At 48.0% G+C, this 19,396-nt stretch overlaps 1 protein-coding gene across 5 annotated transcripts in view; it reads left to right on the top strand.

Annotated features, from left to right (window-relative positions):
* Vps13D (vacuolar protein sorting 13D) overlaps positions 1-19,396 on the top strand; it is a 118,142-nt gene that overhangs the window by 61,129 nt on the left and 37,617 nt on the right. For 3 of the 5 annotated variants that reach the window (XM_077654269.1, XM_077654271.1, XM_077654270.1), the window contains exons 47-57: positions 517-636; positions 1,485-1,673; positions 1,926-2,037; positions 8,411-8,695; positions 12,458-12,575; positions 12,866-12,933; positions 13,132-13,237; positions 14,206-14,340; positions 15,314-15,419; positions 16,566-16,688; positions 18,473-18,614. In XM_077654269.1, coding sequence (XP_077510395.1) covers positions 517-636; positions 1,485-1,673; positions 1,926-2,037; positions 8,411-8,695; positions 12,458-12,575; positions 12,866-12,933; positions 13,132-13,237; positions 14,206-14,340; positions 15,314-15,419; positions 16,566-16,688; positions 18,473-18,614 — 1,504 coding nt within the window. The remainder of the gene's footprint in view (positions 1-516; positions 637-1,484; positions 1,674-1,925; positions 2,038-8,410; positions 8,696-12,457; positions 12,576-12,865; positions 12,934-13,131; positions 13,238-14,205; positions 14,341-15,313; positions 15,420-16,565; positions 16,689-18,472; positions 18,615-19,396) is intronic. The other 2 variants (XM_077654273.1, XM_077654272.1) reach the window with 2 other exon arrangements.

Genomic DNA, 19,396 nt, shown 5'->3' with positions numbered 1-19,396 from the left:
TACCACTAATAAAAAATGCATTTTAAAGGTCGTAAAAGGTAAACTAAGTCACTCCTTTTGCCTTTTATTTGTGCTACATGGATTTTGTTAAAATTCTTATTTAAAATTTGTTTGGTTTGGTTTATGGGGGTTTAACGTCCCAAAGCGAGTCAGGCTATGAGGGACGCCGTAGTGAAGGGCTCCGGGAATTTCGACCACCTTGGGTTCTCTAACATGCACTGACATCGCACAGTGCGCGGGCCTCTAGAATTTTGCCTCCTCTTATTTAAAATTATACACAATGTTATTATTGGTCTATAACAGTGAGAAGTGGTGTTATTGGATTTTATTAAGTGTATTCAAGAAATATATCACTGGCGTTACATTTATGTGCATAGATAGTTTAGAGTAAGAATTGTAAGTACATGATTACTCTAGCGCTTGCTAGGATAGCAAGCTTAGAATTTTTTCTTTGAGATATTTTATTCATGCCAATACCCAGTCTATTTTTTTCTTTCTCTCTTTCTCTCCCTCTAGCAGTGGCAGCAGCAACCTGTTCCAGAAGTTCCTCTGGAACTGAAATTAAACATGACCGACACAGAAATTGTTGTTGTTGAAGATTCTGCCGCCTGGGATACTAACACAGTAATACTAAAGGTATGTTGTGTTTGAACATTTGCTCTGAACAACGTAATGACAAACAAACAGGACACAGAGCTGTCCTGTCCACTTTGTTTCTTTTGTTCTCGTCTTCTTGTGCTAGAAATTTTGGAAAGAATATGTACCAACTAGCCGGATGGGGGTTGCCTGCTAGCATGTCTATGATGGTCCATAGCTAGTAGCCTGCCCCTCCAGCCGCACCAATGTCAAGTAGGTTAGGGGGATGTCAGTGGTGCTTGCAATATGGTGATAATTCTACAGAAATAAAGCCACTGAGTGATTCTGCACGTTCTTCAGGGTGTTAATTAGTGAAATATTGCCGGTTTTTCACATAGAACAAGCATACTCATGACTGGTCATTGGTAAAGACCATGCAGATAACAGCATGTCAGTGAGACGTGTGGAGATGGGTGATGCAACTTTGCCACAAGACTGGATTGTGAGGATTAACAGGCAATTCATGGTTTGGTTCTTGCATTGAAGACCTCCTGCTTCTGATTAGACCTAGCTGCAGTGGTGATGAAACACAATGTTAGTGTGCCCTTCAGTATTCCTGAGTACTGTGTGTTTTTGGTAATGTAATGAATTTAGTGTATTATTCATTTCAGTCACTTACTTTTCATTTGCTTTTGACTGCAGGCTTTCTCTTTGTTTCTGGTGATATGTGTAAAACTTTTTGGGATTTTTATAGTTCATTTTCAGTTAGGGATGACTCAGTAGGTTGAATTAGCAATGTTTTCTGCTTTATGACTCAGCAGGTTGAATAAGCAGTGTTCTCCGCTCTATGCTTAGTGGAAATGCAACTCTGTGGAGAAACTTAATGTCATCTCATTCCCTACGTGCAGTCGACGGCAGTGCTGTCCTACCACAAGGCTTTGACTGAGAGGCCCCTGTCCTGCAACCTACAGAACTTGGAAGTGTTCTCCTGCATTTTGGGCCTGGAGGATGACACTGCGCTGTCCATCATAGACCCCATCAGTGTCTACATTGATCTTGTGGAAAGAGAGTCCACGTCATCGGGGCATATGCTGCAGGTTAGTGCACGCGAGAGCGCTCGTGGTTTTGAATACCCTTCCTCCACTCCTCCATTCTCATCTTAATTTGGAATGCCTGGTATAAGAAAGCAGCTGCTATGGTAGGTTGCTGTAGGGCAAGAGTTGCATGGCTTTGGCTTGAGAGCAGATTGACCGTGAGTGCACTGGCTTGTAACTGCGGGATCAATAGCCTTAGGCAGCTTAGTTTTTTTTATTTTTCTTCTTGTGAGATTCTTTTCTTTTTTTTTTCAGGTGGGGACGCTGAATCTGAACCTGAGGCTTTCATACAATGACGTTAAGATGTTCCTTAGGATTCTGGACTCCATACCAAAACAGTTGCTGCTCGGTGGCAACAAAACGGACGGTGAGTATCTTGGCAAGAGTCCTGGCTTCAAATGAGACCTGTTGTTTCTAACTGTGCAGTGTAGCTATGGACTGGGCAGAGAAGTGCTTGGTGGACGCAGTTAGAACTTGTCAGCTACCACAAAGTTTTTAAACTTGCAGGACATTGAGGAATATTGCACCTGCTTCACTGTGTGACAGTGTGCATTGGTATTAATGAGTAGTGATTTTGAAGTATGCTATCTCAGCCGAAATGACTTGGTTAGAATTATTGCTGGGAATCTTGACTGTCTTTTTTGGCCTGTGGCTGACTCTTTAGTTGCAGCAGCTGTTTTAGCCTCTCTGCAAGACAGTGGGCAGACTAGTATTCTGTGGTTCAAGAATTAACGCAACAGCTTTAAGGTACCGTTCAGCGGAGAACCCGGCGTTGCTAGCATGTTGAGAAAATCTGGATTGGTTGAGAGAGTCGTGACATCACAACCACATGACCTCGCACAGGTAATTCAGACACCCAACAACGATCGCACAGTGCAACATGATTACGTCACCACACAATTTTTCATTGGCCTGCAGGGTCGTGATGTCATTTCACCACCGTTACGTAATGTCTCTGAAGAAAAGCAATTGCGCTGAAAAGAAAAGTGGTTGAGCTGGGACTCGAGCTGCTGTCCCTTGGATACGCAGGGCACGCTACCTGTTGACGAGTCATGAGCAGGGAGCGCTACCTGTTGACGACTGAGGAACATTCATTTGACTTGGTTAGATAGGGGCCTTGTGTGTTTTGCGGTAAATGAAAAAATTAAATAAAATCAAATATAGAACAGTGCCTGTGTCTGCAAAATGATATTGCCACCTGGTGTTCTCAGGTGGCGCTGAAGTGTCTTCGAAGACGTTGAAGTGTCTCGCGCTGGCTGGCTGGCTGCTTGCTGTATTCTGCTGGTTAGCGACCTGTCTCCCTGTTTTCCGTTACATATTTTGGTGTAGGCGCTGGGTAAAGATCCCTGTATATGTCTCATACTCTTCCGGATACCCTGGGCTCCAGTCCTTCGCTAGTGGACACCCCCGTGCACCGTGCTAGCCGGAGAAATCAAGGCCTACCTCCCGAACACGGGCTTTTGGAGTCTGCCAGAGCACCCACCCATCGACCTGTCATGCCAGCTGCTGCCTACTACACCTTGCAGAATCCGCGACTGCCCAAACCATTCCACGGCAGTCAGCTCGAAGACGTAGAGGACTGGCTTCTCGAGTTTGAACGCGTGGCCTCATTCAACCAGTGGGACGACGCCGCTAAACTTCGAAACGTCTTCTTTAGTCTCGAGGATGGTGCACGTACCTGGTACGAAAACCGAGAAGACGCCCTAACATCATGGCACGAGTTCCGCCGACGCCTGCTGGAGACCTACACCAGCACGGATCGTCGAGAACGGGCTGAACGGGCTTTGCAGTCTCGCATTCAGATGCCGAATGAGACTGTAAGCATGTACGTGGAGGGTATGACTCGGCTCTTCCGGCGAGCTGACCCGGCCATGCCCGAAGATAAAAAGGTGCGCCATCTCATGCGCGGCGTTAAAGAGCAACTTTTCGCTGGCCTCGTGCGCAGTCCACCTGGGACTGTTGCTGAGTTTCTCTCGGAGGCGGTCACGATGGAGAAGATGCTCTTGCGGCGGTCTACCACCTACGACCGGCCGGTACTCGCCGCTTCACTTACAGAGCCACTTCCTGCCTTCGGGGCTAACCCTGGTCTTCTCCGCGACCTGATCCGCTCCGTTGTGCGCGAAGAGCTCCAGGCGCTTTTCGGTGCTCCCCTGCCGACGGCCGGCTCTCTCGCTAGCCTGGTCCGCGAAGAGGTTCAAGCCTTGAGACCTTCGTTCCCGTCCGTTGACCCGCCGCCTTTACCAACGGAGTGCCGTCGTCCAACGTACGCTGAAGCCTTGCAACGTCCTGCGCCCTCTTCGGCGCAGTTTCCTCCGTCCAATCAAGGCTCGCTGTTTTCCGCACACCCCGACACGTACTACATCGACAATCGACGATCACCCCAGCGGAAGACGGACCTGTGGCGTGCTCCGGATCGGCGGCGTCTCTGCTTTCACTGCGGGGAACCCGGTCATCTGTATCGCCAGTGCCCGTATCGACAGCTTGGGCTGCAGGGGTTCCCTATCGACATGCCCCGTCCACCAAGAGGTCAACGACCCCGGGAGATCGAGGACTACGTAGCCCAGCAGCGCATGGCGACAATTCCCCAGCGGCAGTCTCGGTCTCCATCACCACGCCGACCTTCGCCACAGCCCCAAAGCTCCTCCTGGATGGCGCAGAGACGGTCGCCAAGTCCCCGCCGGGAAAACTAAAGAGAGCGACCTCAGGGGGCGAGGCCGCTGGCAATCGATACGAACAAGACCCCCCGACAACGCGAACAGCGACCGACCGCGATTTAAAGGCAACGACTGCAGTACCTGAACTCGGAGATCGATTCTCGTTGGATATACCCGTGCTTCTCGATGGCTATAAGGTTAGTGCTTTGGTGGACACTGGCGCTGATTTCTCGATTTTAAGCGGAAAGCTAGCGGCGCTTCTTAAAAAAGTAATGACACCATGGTCCGGCACGCAGATTCGCACGGCTGGCGGACATGTCGTAACTCCGCTTGGCCTATGCACAGCAAGAGTCCAAATTCGCAGCTCCACATTTGTTGTCAGCTGCCTAGTTCTACCGAACTGCTCCCGTGACTGTATCCTTGGCGTTGATTTTCTCCGAGAGTATGGAGCTATTATTGACCTCCGAAAGCGCACTGTCACATTTTCTACCGAGAAAGCTGATGTTTACTCCGAGGACTGTCCACGCCGCGCCGCCCTTAGAATATCCGCCGAGAGCGTTTGGATTCCGCCACGCGCCAGCGTTTTTGTGAGTGTTCACTGCGACGGACTACGTGAAGGGACAGCGGTCGCAGAGGGCAACCTGTCCGTTTTGCTCACCCACGGCATCTGCTCAGCGCGAGGTCTCATCCATCTCCGCGACGGCTGCTCTGAGCTCCTGGTGACTAACTTCTCTAACGAGCCCCGGCACCTTTTTCGTGCTACTGCCATCGCATTCGCCGACCCCTTAGCGGAGGTTTCTGAATGTTTCGCGTTCGAAGCTGTTAGACCTGTGCGCCCATCCCTTGACATCAGCCCGGACCTTTCGGTGACTCAACAGCGAGAACTACGTGCCCTCCTACTTGAATACTCCTCCTGTTTCGCTTCTTCGTCGAAAGTCCGGCAAACGGCTCTTCTCAAGCACCGCATCATTACGCCCGACGATGCCCGCCCCATCCATCAGCAGCCGTACCGTATCTCACCGAAGGAGCGTGAGGCGATCCAAACGCAGGTGAAGGAGATGCTTTCAGATGGAATCATTCAACCTTCCAGCGGCCCCTGGTCTTCACCTGTCGTGCTGGTGAAGAAAAAGGATGGGACACTCCGCTTCTGCGTGGATTATCGGAAACTGAACAACATCACCAAAAAAGACGTCTACCCGCTGCCTCGTATCGACGACTCGCTCGACAGACTTCGTCGCGCCCAGTACTTCTCCTCCATTGATTTAAAGAGTGGGTACTGGCAGATAGAGGTCGACGAGCGGGACCGCGAAAAAACGGCGTTCGTGACACCCGACGGACTGTACGAATTTAAAGTGCTACCTTTTGGGCTATGTTCAGCGCCGGCAACTTTCCAGCGGATGATGGATACCGTTCTCGCTGGACTAAAATGGCAAACTTGTTTGGTTTATCTCGATGATGTCGTCGTATTTTCCGAAACCTTTGCCGAACACCTTGAACGCCTGAGGACAGTATTAGATGCCCTCCGATCGGCCGACTTAACGCTAAAGCCCGAGAAGTGCCACTTTGGGTACAAAGAGTTGAAGTTTCTCGGTCACCTCGTGAGTGCCGATGGCGTTAAGCCCGACCCCGAGAAAACTGCTGCCGTCGCCAACTTTCCTGTTCCTGCAACAAAGAAAAGTGTGCAACGTTTTTTGGGTCTGTGCGCATATTACCGCCGCTTCATCGCCGACTTTTCAAAGATTGCCGCACCCCTGTACCACCTCACGCGCAATGATACACAGTTCGTGTGGGCTGCCGAGCAGCAGGAGGCTTTTGCCGAGCTGCGCAGACGACTGCTAACATCCCCTGTTCTTGCGCACTTTGATGAAGAGGCTGAAACCGAAGTCCACACCGACGCGAGCAACGTCGGCCTCGGCGCCGTACTCGTCCAACACCAAGGTGGCGTGGAAAGGGTCATCGCGTATGCAAGCCGCACGCTTTCTCGCACTGAAACAAACTATTCGACCACAGAAAAAGAATGCCTTGCGGTTATGTGGGCAACCATGAAATTTCGTCCGTACCTCTACGGCCGCCCGTTCAAAGTAGTTACCGACCACCATTCGTTGTGCTGGCTTGCAAATCTTCGCGACCCATCGGGGCGCCTAGCCCGATGGAGCCTCCGCCTCCAAGAATTCGATTACACCATTGTGCACAAATCTGGCCAGACGCACGAAGACGCTGACGCACTCTCTCGCGCGCCCGTCGGGTTAGCGGATGATAGCATAGAGGACGAGAGTGGTTTTATTGCAGTTGTCAGCGCCTCAGACCTAATGACCCGCCAGCGAGCTGACCCAGACCTGCGACCTATCATTGATTATCTGGAGGGCCGAGCTTCTGTCGTACCCCGACAATTTTCTAGAAACCTGCCGGCCTTCTGTCTCCGGAACGGCATTTTGTTTAAGAAAAACTCCAGCACTGTTGACCGAGCGCACCTCCTCGTCGTTCCGGCAGATCTCCGCGCCGATATCCTTCTTGCTTGTCACGATGAGCCGACCTCCGGCCACTTGGGCTTTGCCCGCACACTTGCACGCGTGCGCCAGGCGTATTATTGGCCCAAACTTTCTCACGCCGTCCAGCGTTACGTCAGAGGCTGCCGCGATTGCCAACGTCGTAAGGCGCCTCCTCACAAGCCAGCGGGCTTGCTCCAACCTATTGAACCCCCTCGGACGCCTTTTGATCAAGTCGGCATCGATCTTCTGGGCCCATTCCCTGTGTCATCGGCCGGTCATAAATGGATCATAGTCGCGACCGACTATTTAACAAGGTATGCGGAAACTAAAGCGGTGCAGCGCGGTACGTCATCTGAGATCGCCCAGTTTTTTATGCAACAAATCGTGCTGCGTCATGGCGCACCGTCCCACGTAATCACTGATCGAGGTACGGTGTTTACGGCACAGCTCATGCGCGACGTGTTCGAGCTCAGTCACACGAACCATCGCAAAACTACTGCCTATCACCCACAGACGAACGGGCTCACAGAGAGACTCAACAGAACGATCGCCGACATGATCACAATGTACATAGACTCGCAGCACAAAACCTGGGACGAGATTCTCCCGTACGTCACATACGCTTACAACACGGCCACCCAGGAGACGACCCGATTTACACCATTTCGTCTGGTCTACGGACGTGACGTTCAGACGATGCTGGATGCAATGCTTCCATGCAGCACTGATGACCACCCACTCACGCCAGACGCCGAGCAGTTCGCTCAGCGCGCCGAGGAAGCACGTCAACTTGCCCGTCTTCACATTCAGCGGCAGCAGGGCACGGATGCACGCCGCTACAACCTCCGTCATCGGCACGTCGAATACCATCCGGGAGACCAAGTTTGGGTGTGGACCCCGGTACGCCGCCCAGGCTTGTCTGAAAAACTGATGTGCCGTTACTTTGGACCGTACCGAGTTTTGCGCCGCGTCACCGAAGTGACCTACGAAGTTCTTCCTGACGGGACTGTGCAGCCTCAGCGTCGTCCACCCCGCTCTGAGGTTGTGCACGTTGTCCGCATGAAACCCTACTTCACGCGGTAATGGATAGTACGCTCAGTGTTCTGCTAGTTTTCGCGTGGGACACCTTCGCCCACCTCCCTTGTACATTTTTGTGTGCTTGTGCTGTTTTTTTTTTTCTCTTTCCACTGCCCATACTGCAACCCCGCTTTTGTTTTTCTTTTTTTTTGGAGGGGGAGTAATGCCACCTGGTGTTCTCAGGTGGCGCTGAAGTGTCTTCGAAGACGTTGAAGTGTCTCGCGCTGGCTGGCTGGCTGCTTGCTGTATTCTGCTGGTTAGCGACCTGTCTCCCTGTTTTCCGTTACAATATGCAAAGGGGACCCCATGCCACTGAAGGGACCTATTAATGCTATCGTGTCATACCCATAAGGCAAAGCTTAGGAGTCTTTCGAATTCTTTTAAGACCATCTAGTGCTGTGTTGTTCAGAGCCTCAAGCTGTTCCAAGTTGCTCATCTTAATTTTTAGGGTACAGTGTGTTAGGATGATATGAATCTTTGGCGATTTGTGATATGCTATTTCTTCTGATTTTTCATGCAGCAGTGAACATTGACAGCCTCCTGGAAATGGGCTTCTCTCGTGAGGACTGCCTCCGCAGCCTTGAAGCCTGCAGGGGCAACCTCAGCGATGCGGCAATCTGGCTCACTCAGAACGCCTCTGCTTGTGATCCCAGCTTGAGCATGACTGCTATCGCACCCCCAGCCGCCATTGCCAAACAAGACGTCATCATGTCTGCTGTAGAGCTTAAGGTTTCCTCCTTCTGTCTCTGCATCATTGATGACTGCATGGACGCCGACGTGCCACTGCTGGAGATTGATCTCAGGGGTGAGTGTGTTCCAGCACATCTTCCATGTGCATGACTTGTGGACTTAACTTAACTATTACTCACAAGGCACTTTGTATTAAAGGGACTATGCAATCAATTAATTGAGATTACGTAAAGCAGACGAGAGATAGGCATTCGATCACTCGTCACCCCAGTGCAAGAATTTTTGAGCTAGCGTCAATACAAGCGAAGATATAGACGATTAAAAATTACGCATCTCCTCTCCCCCCTCAACTCGTACACGAGGAGCACCAGAAAAAAATAAAGAAAACAGGTCTGGGACTGTGCCCCGCCTTTGAATACGTCATCCGCTGACGTTCGCTTTGCAACTTCCGGTTGTCGCTCCTAGCCCCCCAGCAGCAGCGTCGGCGGCGTGGCGGCATCTCTCTGGTCTCTTCTCCTTCCTGGATTGCGGCGCGCGTCGGGTTTCTTTGCTTGTCATCTGTGGTAATTAGCAGTAATAAACCCGGACCTCGAGGTGCGACTGCTCGCTTTTACGGCCGCGATGGGCATCGAGCCCTATGTGTGCGCACGAAGAGCCGTGCAAGTGGCAACTCCCGACAGAAGGAGGCGGCAGAGGAAAATTGAAACCATATGCGCGAAGGCAATGCCCTGGCTCGCTTGCCCGAGAGGGTCACGCGGCGGCACGAGCAGACGATTTTCACGGCTACCGGAAGTGTGCCCGTGACGTCGTGGCTGCCGTGGCTCCAGCGAATGAGAGCGTGTGGTGGCCTGGCGACGTCATGGTACAGTGACGTCTTTGTTCCACGATTTTAGTTCTAAAATCGGTCACTATGAGTACACCAATCGGCCTGCGAATTTTGAAAAACACGGTTTTTAAAAGTTCATAATAAATTGCCGGCTCATTTCCGAAGACTCATACTTTGTGTGAATGCTTCTTAGCATCATTTCTAAGCATTGAAAACATTTACAAGTGACTTTTTATTCGTTGCATAGTCCCTTTAATAAGCAAATTCTCATAAACTTGTGCAACATTGAGGAATGACTAGGGGGAAATTGTATGCAATATCCGCACGAGCTCAGCTATATGTCTACAAAGGAGACCATTGGAGCAGAACAAATTTTTCTGTAGCTAAAGGCTGTACAGCTTTGCTTGTAACTAGTATATAGCTGCGCACACAGATGAATATAAATTGGAATTATTCCCTTCTCTGAAATACTATCTCGCCTTTAGGGAATTCGTTTTAAACGTGTTAGCCTGACAGCGGTACACAATTTTTATTTGCAATTGCAAGTCCAGCATACTCACTGTGGCAGTGCTAAGCTTCTTTGCCTGGGCACAGTGCTGACTTGCTGAATGCGGAGTGGCTTAGTTTATTATTATTGTCTCTAAATGTCTATAAGCAGTGTCCTTTGAGGGCTAATACCAGCCTCAGTTATACCCCTGTCACACGGCCAGTTTCAATCACCCTCGAGTCGAGGGTCTTCGAGATTCTCAATCGCCATCGAAGTCGCCGCTGCTACACGGCAAATCTCAATGGCCATTGAAATGGTTCTCGTGTCTTACACCACGGATGTGTGGCGCCACAATCGCTACTTTGGATTTTGCAAAAATAACAAAATTATTTGATAAATGTATACTAAATGCTGAAATACAGGCATACGCGAAAGTCGTTCAAAACCCTTTTAATTGCACGTACGCGAGAGACATATGCTTACACTGCTGTAGCCACTCTAATACAAGACGAGCCAAAACCAAGCCAGTCCAACTTTGTCGGAGCGCTGCTTCGTCAGGCTTAAGACCTGGGAAATCGCCATGATATCTGAAAAGCAAGAGCTATTTGTCTCTGGAAACCTTATGCGAGGGTAAGAATGGACAAATCGAAGGCGAATACAACAGCTTAGAACACGATATTGCTTTGAGGGATTAGCGACGAAGCTGTTATCGCTGTGAAGCGGGCGGGCAGGGTGCCGCCATGTTGTCAACATTAAGTACGCAAGCAACGCAAAGACTGCAACGCAAAATCAATGCGCTTAAAACCAGTCTAATATAATTTTAAAATAATTTTACAGACTGCTTGCATTAAATTTTATGCGAATAATGTTTGTTCGTGTTTTTGCACCGTGAATGTGTCGTGTACGAAAGTGCGCTTGGCGCCGCTCGAAGCAACGCTAGCAACCTTGGGCAGCGCTCGAAGGCCCTCGAAATCTCGATGGAGTTCTGCGCTACTCCGTTGACTCGATAGGCTATTGACTCGATCGCCATTGAAACTGCCCGTGTGGCAGCGCTCGATCGCCTTTGAGTCGATAGACTATCGGTTCGAGGGCCCTCGAACCGATAGTCTATCGACTCAAAGGCGATCGAGCGCTGCCACCATGTTGTCAACGTTAAGTACGCAAGCAACGCAAAGACTGCAACGCAAAATGAATGCGCTTAATGCGCTTAAAACCAGTCTAATATAATTTTAAAATAATTTTACAGGCTGCTTACATTAAATTTTATGCGAATAATGTTTGTTCATGTTTTTTCACCGTGAATGTGTCGTGTACGAAAGTGCGCTTGGCGCCGCTCGGAGCAACGCTAGCAACCTTGGGCAGCGCTCGAAGGCCCTCGAAATCTCGATGGAGTTCTGCGCTACTCCGTTGACTCGATAGGCTATTGACTCGATCGCCATTGAAACTGCCCGTGTGGCAGCGCTCGATCGCCTTTGAGTCGATAGACTATCGGTTCGAGGGCCCTCGAAATGCCCGTGTGACAGGGGTATAATACCCCTGGCACTCAAAGGCGATCGAGCGCTGCCACACGGGCAGTTTCAATGGCGATCGAGTCAATAGCCTATCGAGTCAACGGAGTAGCGCAGAACTCCATCGAGATTTCGAGGGCCTTCGAGCGCTGCCCAAGGTTGCTAGCGTTGCTCCGAGCGGCGCCAAGCGCACTTTCGTACACGACACATTCACGGTGAAAAAACATGAACAAACATTATTCGCATAAAATTTAATGTAAGCAGCCTGTAAAATTATTTTAAAATTATATTAGACTGGTTTTAAGCGCATTAAGCGCATTCATTTTGCGTTGCAGTCTTTGCGTTGCTTGCGTACTTAACGTTGACAACATGGCGGCACCCTGCCCGCCCGCTTCACAGCGATAACAGCTTCGTCGCTAATCCCTCAAAGCAATATCGTGTTCTAAGCTGTTGTATTCGCCTTCGATTTGCCCATTCTTACTCTCGCATAAAGTTTCAAGAGAAAAATAGCTCTTGTTTTTCAGATATCATGGCGATTTCCCCGGTCTTAAGCCTGACGAAGCAGCGCTCCGACGCAGTTGGACTGGCTTGGTTTTGGCTCGTCTTGTATTAAAGTGGCTACAGCAGTGTATGCATATGTACGTCGCGTACGTGCAACTAAAAGGGTTTTTAACGACTTTCGTGTATGCCTGTATTTCAGCATTTAGTATACATTTATCAACTATTTTTGTTATTTTTGCAAAATCCAAAGTAGCGATTGTGGCGCCACTCATTTGTGGCGTAAGACACGAGAACCATTTCAATGGCCATTGAGATTTGCCGTGTAGCAGCGGCGAGTTCGATGGCGATTGAGAATCTCGAAGACCCTCGACTCGAGGGTGATTGAAACTGGCCGTGTGACAGGGGTATTAAACAGTGGCTGTGGCATTGTACTGCCGACCATGCGGTTTCGGATGCAGTGCCTGGCTGTAGCGCCACATATAAATGGAAGATGAAGTGCACAAGTGCTTGCGTGCATGTGTTGACTTTTACTGGAATTTATTCTTTTTTCATTAGAAACCTACATTTTCCAAGAACTATCAAAAACATTTGCTGGAGAGTCCAAGTTTTTCTTCAGCATTGGCTACTACAACAGAGCACTTTCAGGATGGGAGCCCATTGTGGAGCCCTGGAGGTGAGTGAGTGAATGGTGCTTCGTGAAGGAGCTCGGTGTACACTAATGGAGCAGCCACATGTGAAGTGCAGGTGTGGGCTATTCTTAGCTTGTCTTCGTTTTCTGTTCTGGTACCCACAGAAATGCATATGCTTGACTGCACATTATGTGCATTCAAACGTGTATCTACATGGCGCAGTTTGCTCATTTTTCGTGGCTGCTGTATCCGCTGTAGCTAATTTTTCTATTATTTTCTCACGGGCTGTAATGCTACAAGCTGTGAAAATGTGGCCTTTCCTTTTCCTCCAAAGGTGTAACTGCCAATGGGAAGCTGCTTTTGGGAAAACGGGCCTCATGAAATTTCACTTCAAAATAAATGGTAAGATTTTATTTCTCAGGTCTTGTTCTTCGTGGTAAGGTTCTGTTCCTTCTAACAACGGTGTAGTAAGTGCTGTCTGTTGTTCAGCCTCCGTGGTGACTTAATGCTCTTAGCAGTCAGTTTCACTTTTCTTCAAGACGGCCCCGACTGTGAAGCACCAAGCCATATTTGTGATGATCTTTTCTTCCTGTATGCCAGCTGAAGACGTCCTCAAAGTAAACATTACCACTGCTCTGCTGGACTTGTACCAGAAAGTGAAAGCTTCTTGGGCCACTGATTTCTACCAACTTTTTTCTGCAGAGAAGTAAGTTGGCATTCTTTAAAACCATCTTGTCATCAAAATTGTCATGTTATTCCTGTAGATTGTTTGTTTAGTAAATGGGTCTGCTCTCCTGGCTCATTTGCGTATAGATAGTTTGAACTCTAAGGGACCAAAAATTTGTTCATATTACAAGGAACTCTTACTAGAAGTAGGCCTAGTGCCTAAATCCCTAGGTACTTCATGCCTAGCATTCCATGGTATGAATTATTAATATCTGGAGGGATGCGTATGTGATGCGCCCCAGCATCACACATGCAGTTTGCGGGTGCCATGAAAAACCGAACACCAGTTTGGTTGGCTTCCCTGCACAGCACCGCCAGCATTCAGAGGCCGTGGACCAGACACCATCTAGGGTAGCTTCTCTGCATTGCAGCAATATTGCACGAAGAATGGCACACCAGAACAAAAGCTGTCGCCATTTTCACCACCTCTACGACAGCCGACATGAGTGCAGAATAGTTAATGGCTACAGCAGTCCACGCTGCGGCTTCCGGGGCGCTGTTGACTAGCCACCATATCAGCAGGGTGCTAGCGAACCATGGTGCAAATGCTTCTCACACTGGCATCAGTTGCCCATGTAGTGCAGCGAAGCCTGCCATCAAGAGAGCGCCGCTTGGAGCTGAGGAGCTTGATGTATCAGTTTTATGGCCAATCGCATTCGGTGTATATAAAGTAAAAATTGCATGTGCTTGATAAAGATGTTTAGGAAGCGTTGAGATAGGCAGTAATTCATAATATTTGTTGCTATGTATCGAGGTTCTATAGCCTGCTTTTCTGCATCAGTATGGTTCTGCACAAATTTTAGCGGGCTAGCTGTCTTGTTGCTGCGCAGGCTGTGCAAGGAACGGAGGCTTGCTGGCTTCACGTGTGCCTTGCCACGAGGCATGTTTTTCGGTAACTCACTTCGGCACACTTTGTGCAGATTGTCAGCCGTTAATCATGAAATGCAGGTGCCTGGAGGACAAGGATGCCACACTGCAGGGAGACACACTCGTCAGGCGTCGCTCACCTTTTGTGCCTTTTGCCATCAAGAATGACCTTGGGGTTGCCTTCCGCTTCACAGCTTTTGTTGCTGCTGCATTCGGGTTCGTTTTGTTTTACTTTTTAAAAGAGAGAGCAGTGTGTGCCATCATGGCATGCAGCTGCTTTTGATTGCTGCTTGATCATGTCTGGTGTAAGTTTTACTGCACCACATTTTTCCCCTTTTCCTAATAGTAATCATCGAGTTTGGCGGAGGTGCTGTTGTAATGTAGTGTTTCCTTAATTACAAGACAAAACACTCAAGAATGCAGTTTGCGAAGCGACTAAATCCTTGATTGGCTTTGCCATGCAGAGAACAGGCACTGTGCCTGGGTGTCCTTTCAGTAGCAAGTAATAGTGTCTTGTGAGAATTTGTTTTCTTGAATGTGGTAGTGTTTCTATAGCAGTTACATTGGCAAACTTTACATTACATTTCATAGTTGCATGGCATCTCACCAGTGGAAGCTGACAATGGGTCGTGCCATGTGGAGCACGATTTCTGCAGTATGGCGTATTGAATGGGATATGTATAAATGGCCTTAAAATTGTTGCGTGCGACCATAAGTTTGTGCATGCATGCTTGCATGCATGCATATGTGAGTGGGTGGATTAAATGTTTTTGATTGATGAAGACTGAGGTGTAGTTTTATCATGTAAGGCTTGTATAAAATGTGCCCTTTAATAAATATTAATCACTGTTATTATGGGTCTTTGCGGCAAAGAGTTTGTAGAGCACTGTAGTTTAAGTCTTGCAAACTATATGTACACATATACAGTCAAAGAACTTGGAAGAGTGTAGCCATGGCATGTGACTGTAGACTAGGATTTCCAAAGTTTTTTTTTTTTTTGTAATCTATGTATTTCAAGTTCCTGAATCCGCTTTTTCAGTTTTTATACTCTTCCCCCATTCCCCCCTCTTGCCTCCACACATCCTTACTTTTTCTTCTTTTTTTTTGTTTTCACCAGCAGAGAAGTCCCTTCTTTTGTACATTTACTGATGCTCGCAGCGTGTAGACTTCAGTGTCATTACTCTTGCAGTGGCAACAAAGAAGAGCAGACCACTTCGAGGTTTGATTGGAAGGATGTTGAACCTGGTCAGGTTGTGCCTTTCACCTTCCAAGGACGAGGCAAAATCAGGCATCAGGTGACCAAAGCCTCTTACTTACAGGGTAGTCTAGTATCTGGAGTTCACAGTTGTGAGAAAAATATACTGGTTTGCACGTTTTGACACGATAGCGTGAAGGGCTTCCTGTCGCTGAAAAGCCGGTGGCATCATCATTGGCTATGGGCAAAAAATTCATGAAAAATTCCCAGCGAATGAACCTAGATGGCAGGTGGGCCACCTAAGTCATGTGAACTTGCAATGTCATATCAACCTGCACACTGGATTGTGAGCAAACTGTGCACCGTGGCATGTGGTGGTTAAATTAATGATTGGTCGCGAGAGGTTGCTCTTCCGAGGTTGCTTGAAAAGAGCAACCTGAGTTGCGCAAGCCCCATTAGTGGCAGCACTTACCATCGCAGGGCAGTGGTCCATTGCTTAACCCGCTGCACCACTGCGCCAGGCATGGTATGAGGTTTCCCAGGTGTCTATGAATGTAAAGTCTAGAAAGACCAATTCTGCATATATGGGCATTAAGCCAGTAACACTATCTTCAATAGGATGTTTGCAGAAAGAAAACTGGAATAAGTACACCAGGTAATGAACAATGACTTGTGCGGATGATGCAGCAGTGAGGTTTTTGTCTAGAGCAGTATGAAATAACAGGCCCATCTGGGCACTGTAGAAATTGTACTTGGAATTCTTGTGTCCTGGCCCCCTCCAGCATCATGCTCTTTCTGTATCATTTATAGCTTTGCCATTGCATGAATGGACACCAGGGTTTAATTTCTGCTTAAAAGTGCTACACCAGATTTCGAGATGTAGTCTTTTTGTCAGTAGCTTGTGGGCCACTTTTTATGTAATTAGAGTGGTTGCCGGGGCTTGTGGGGAGCTTATGTGCTGCACTTGCTGTACCAGATGTCTGAATAAAGCAGTCCGTCACTCTCTCCAGAGGTTTGGAGCACCTGATGAACCCCTGGGGTCTCAGTGTATGCCTGCAGTGCAAGATTTCATTGTGAGCAAGGTTATCTTAGCAGGTCCGACTGAAGTAGTAGTCAGCTGTCATGTCACCTGCTACATTGCTCTGTTGGATCGTAGTGCGCCAGCGGTTGCCAACTCCCAGCCAAGCTCCACAGTAGGCTCAGGGGCAGAAACAGCATGTACTTTTTTTTTTTGTTCATGGTACAGGACTCCCATGAATTGAGGATGCACAGGCTGGTTCTGAAGATTGCTGGCTATGGCCAGCTAGAACCTGTGTCAGTGGAAAAAGTGGGTGTCTACTTCAAGTATGCCATACCAATTGACCGTCAGGTAGGTCCTTGCACTAAATTCGTTTGCTACAGTGTGGCTACGTGTTCTGTTATTGCATGTAAACTGTCATTCTGTTAGACGATCTGTGGCCATCTCATTTTTCCTGTATATTTGTTTGCATATCAGGTGACACAGCAATATTAGTTGAAAAACTTGATGCTGTACATTGATGTGATGTTTTTGATTGTTAGTCTGCTCTACCTGAACAATTTTGGGGGAGTTCTGTTAAGTGTTCAGGACTTGTGCAACACAACAGTAATGCTTTGCAAAAATTAGTGCCACGGAGGAGATGTCATGCAGCACATTTTTGCTTTCTTTTTGCTATGTAGGCTGGGGGAATTTCTCTATTTTTTTCTTGTGTTTTTTTAATTCATTGCTACTACATGGAGGAGTGATTACTGCAGCTTTTTCCTTTAACTGCTATTCAAATTGCCTTTCTGCTTCTTGGCTTCCAAAGTGGTGGTAAATATTGAAAGCCCAGTTGTGATAAATGCAGCAAAGCTGGTGCGGGTGGGCAGAAGTCAACATTGCAAGGTACCTAGGAAATGATGAAGGAGTCCGCACAAATAGGGAAGTCAGTAGAGCCACACTGTAGCACTCTGCTGTGCCACTGGCCCCTTTTGTTGTGTGGGTGGTGCAAGTGGCACTTCTAGAATAGGATGCCACAAAGCACATGCGCCTTGTTGCTGCACAGCCAGGCACGTCACTGGTGCCAACAAGCAGCCAGACTGCATTAAAGGGATTCTGAGGCTAAATTGAAGTTGGCCTAGATTGATCTGTGGCTACTTTTTAATTACAAAGAGACTCTTTCACTGAAAAGGGAGCTTTTAATGAGCTTGAGAAAAGCAAAGAATGGAGCGAGTATGCCTCTATCACAAGTCATTTCTACAACTACCCTAAACTATAGTGACGTCAGATGGGATTTTAAGTGCCTCTCTGAGGGTGATAGAGTTGTTTATAAAAGAAAACAAATGAATACGCATTTAAATGTTGAGGAAAGTACTGCACAACCACTAGTAGCTTTTATCTTGTAAAAACCTCTAAATCAAGAGAAATTCACCCTGGGTGATGAAACAAAGCAAAGCCGTGCTTTGTGGCGCTACAGGTGGCCGATTCAGCTTCAGATCAAAAGCATCACACACACTGTTGGCTCAGGTCACAAAAATGCAATTCTTTGTCCTTAGCAAGGACTTCGTTGTAGGGATCATGAATTGGATCCATAGTAACTCTGGCGCAGTGCATCTGATAAGCATCCCTGCAATGTCAGGCTGGCAGTAGCTCTCATTTTGGCTGTTTCTAGATCGCATTGCTTGCCTTTTCCCCTCCTGTTATTCACTTCAGTTTTTCAATCAACATTGTCACTGAATTCTCCAGTATGAATCAGAGTGACAGGATATAATAACTCCCAGTTTTTCATCAGCAAATGCATATTTTGCTGCCAACAAGCTTCAGTAAAGCTATGAAGAACTAGTTAATCACATTTTGCTAAGAATGAAAATTCAGTGCAGGTATCTTCAGTGTTATTTAATGCACACCTGGCAGGCTGGACCCAGTTGTTCCTGCTTCTAGTGTAGTGCAACTTGATGTGGTGCTATTTAGTGATGGCCTCTAGAGCTTTAGGTCTTTAAAATTGAGAAAGAAAGCACCTCATAAATCACATGAAATCAGCTCGAAAGAAAGATTTAAATTGAGTGTGAATGTTTACTTCCATGCACTTAATGAACTTTTGCAGTGCCATGCTTACAAAGAAGAATTGTCTTTCCAACTCATTTCCTCATGCACAGCACCGCAGTTCTGGCATGATACGCGTGGTGTTCAGTGTGACCCTCGATGGAAACGCTCGGAAGCTGATCACAGTACAGTCGGCCTTGGTGATCAAGAATAAAGTGGAGGTTCCGGTGGATGTGAAGCTGGAAACGGCTGGAGGTAATTAGTGGTATAATCATGCGTGCAATTTCTGACTCAAGTTTAAATGCATTGTGCCTCGAAGCCATTCCCTTCCCGAAAATTATGTTGTTTTGTAAACATTTTTTGATGACACGGCAGTAGCGGCACGCTCTGTCCTATGCAGCCTGAGTAGTTTTTTTAGTGTGGTGTTCAGAAACATCACTGCTTGTGGGAGGAAAAGGGGGAGGGGTGTGCCAGTAAGTAATAAAGGCATGATTGTATGTACCTCCTGCATGTTTGTAAACAAACGAGGTGGCGCTGCAGTCGCTAGCGAGCTCATGGTAGGCAAAAGGTCGGGGAGTGGCGTCGCGGATAGGTGTTGTGCGCGGGTTTTCAAGGCTTGTAGGCGCGTTTCCAGTTTCTGCGAATCATAGCAATGGTCGATGCTTCCAACTTAGTAATTTGTCGAAATACACGAGCTCGCGTTGTCCACGTGCGGCCTATAAAGAGAAATAGTTTGCCACTGTGTATTGTATATATGGTTAGTAGTAAACATGTAGAAAGCATTCCTGCCATTTATTTATGTGCTAGGCATTGAATAAAACAAGTTTTGACACTCTGCACTAGCCGGAATGATTTTACTTCAGGACAGTAGTGAGGGGAAGTGCTGGCGTTGTTTCGTCGGAGCAGACATGCGCTTATCGTCTGCTGACATACATACGTGTCGCGCTGCGCGAAAAGTGGGGACAGCGTCGTGTCCCCGATCTCCTGTCTCGCTTAGCGCTGTTTTTAGCCGCATGACCACGCACCAGCCAGGCCGA

This window comes from Amblyomma americanum, chromosome 2 (genome assembly GCF_052857255.1).
Source record: "Amblyomma americanum isolate KBUSLIRL-KWMA chromosome 2, ASM5285725v1, whole genome shotgun sequence".
Taxonomy (NCBI): Eukaryota; Metazoa; Arthropoda; class Arachnida; order Ixodida; family Ixodidae; genus Amblyomma; species Amblyomma americanum.
The sequence above is the reverse complement of the archived record's forward strand: the minus strand, read 5'-3'. Positions and strand labels throughout refer to the sequence as shown.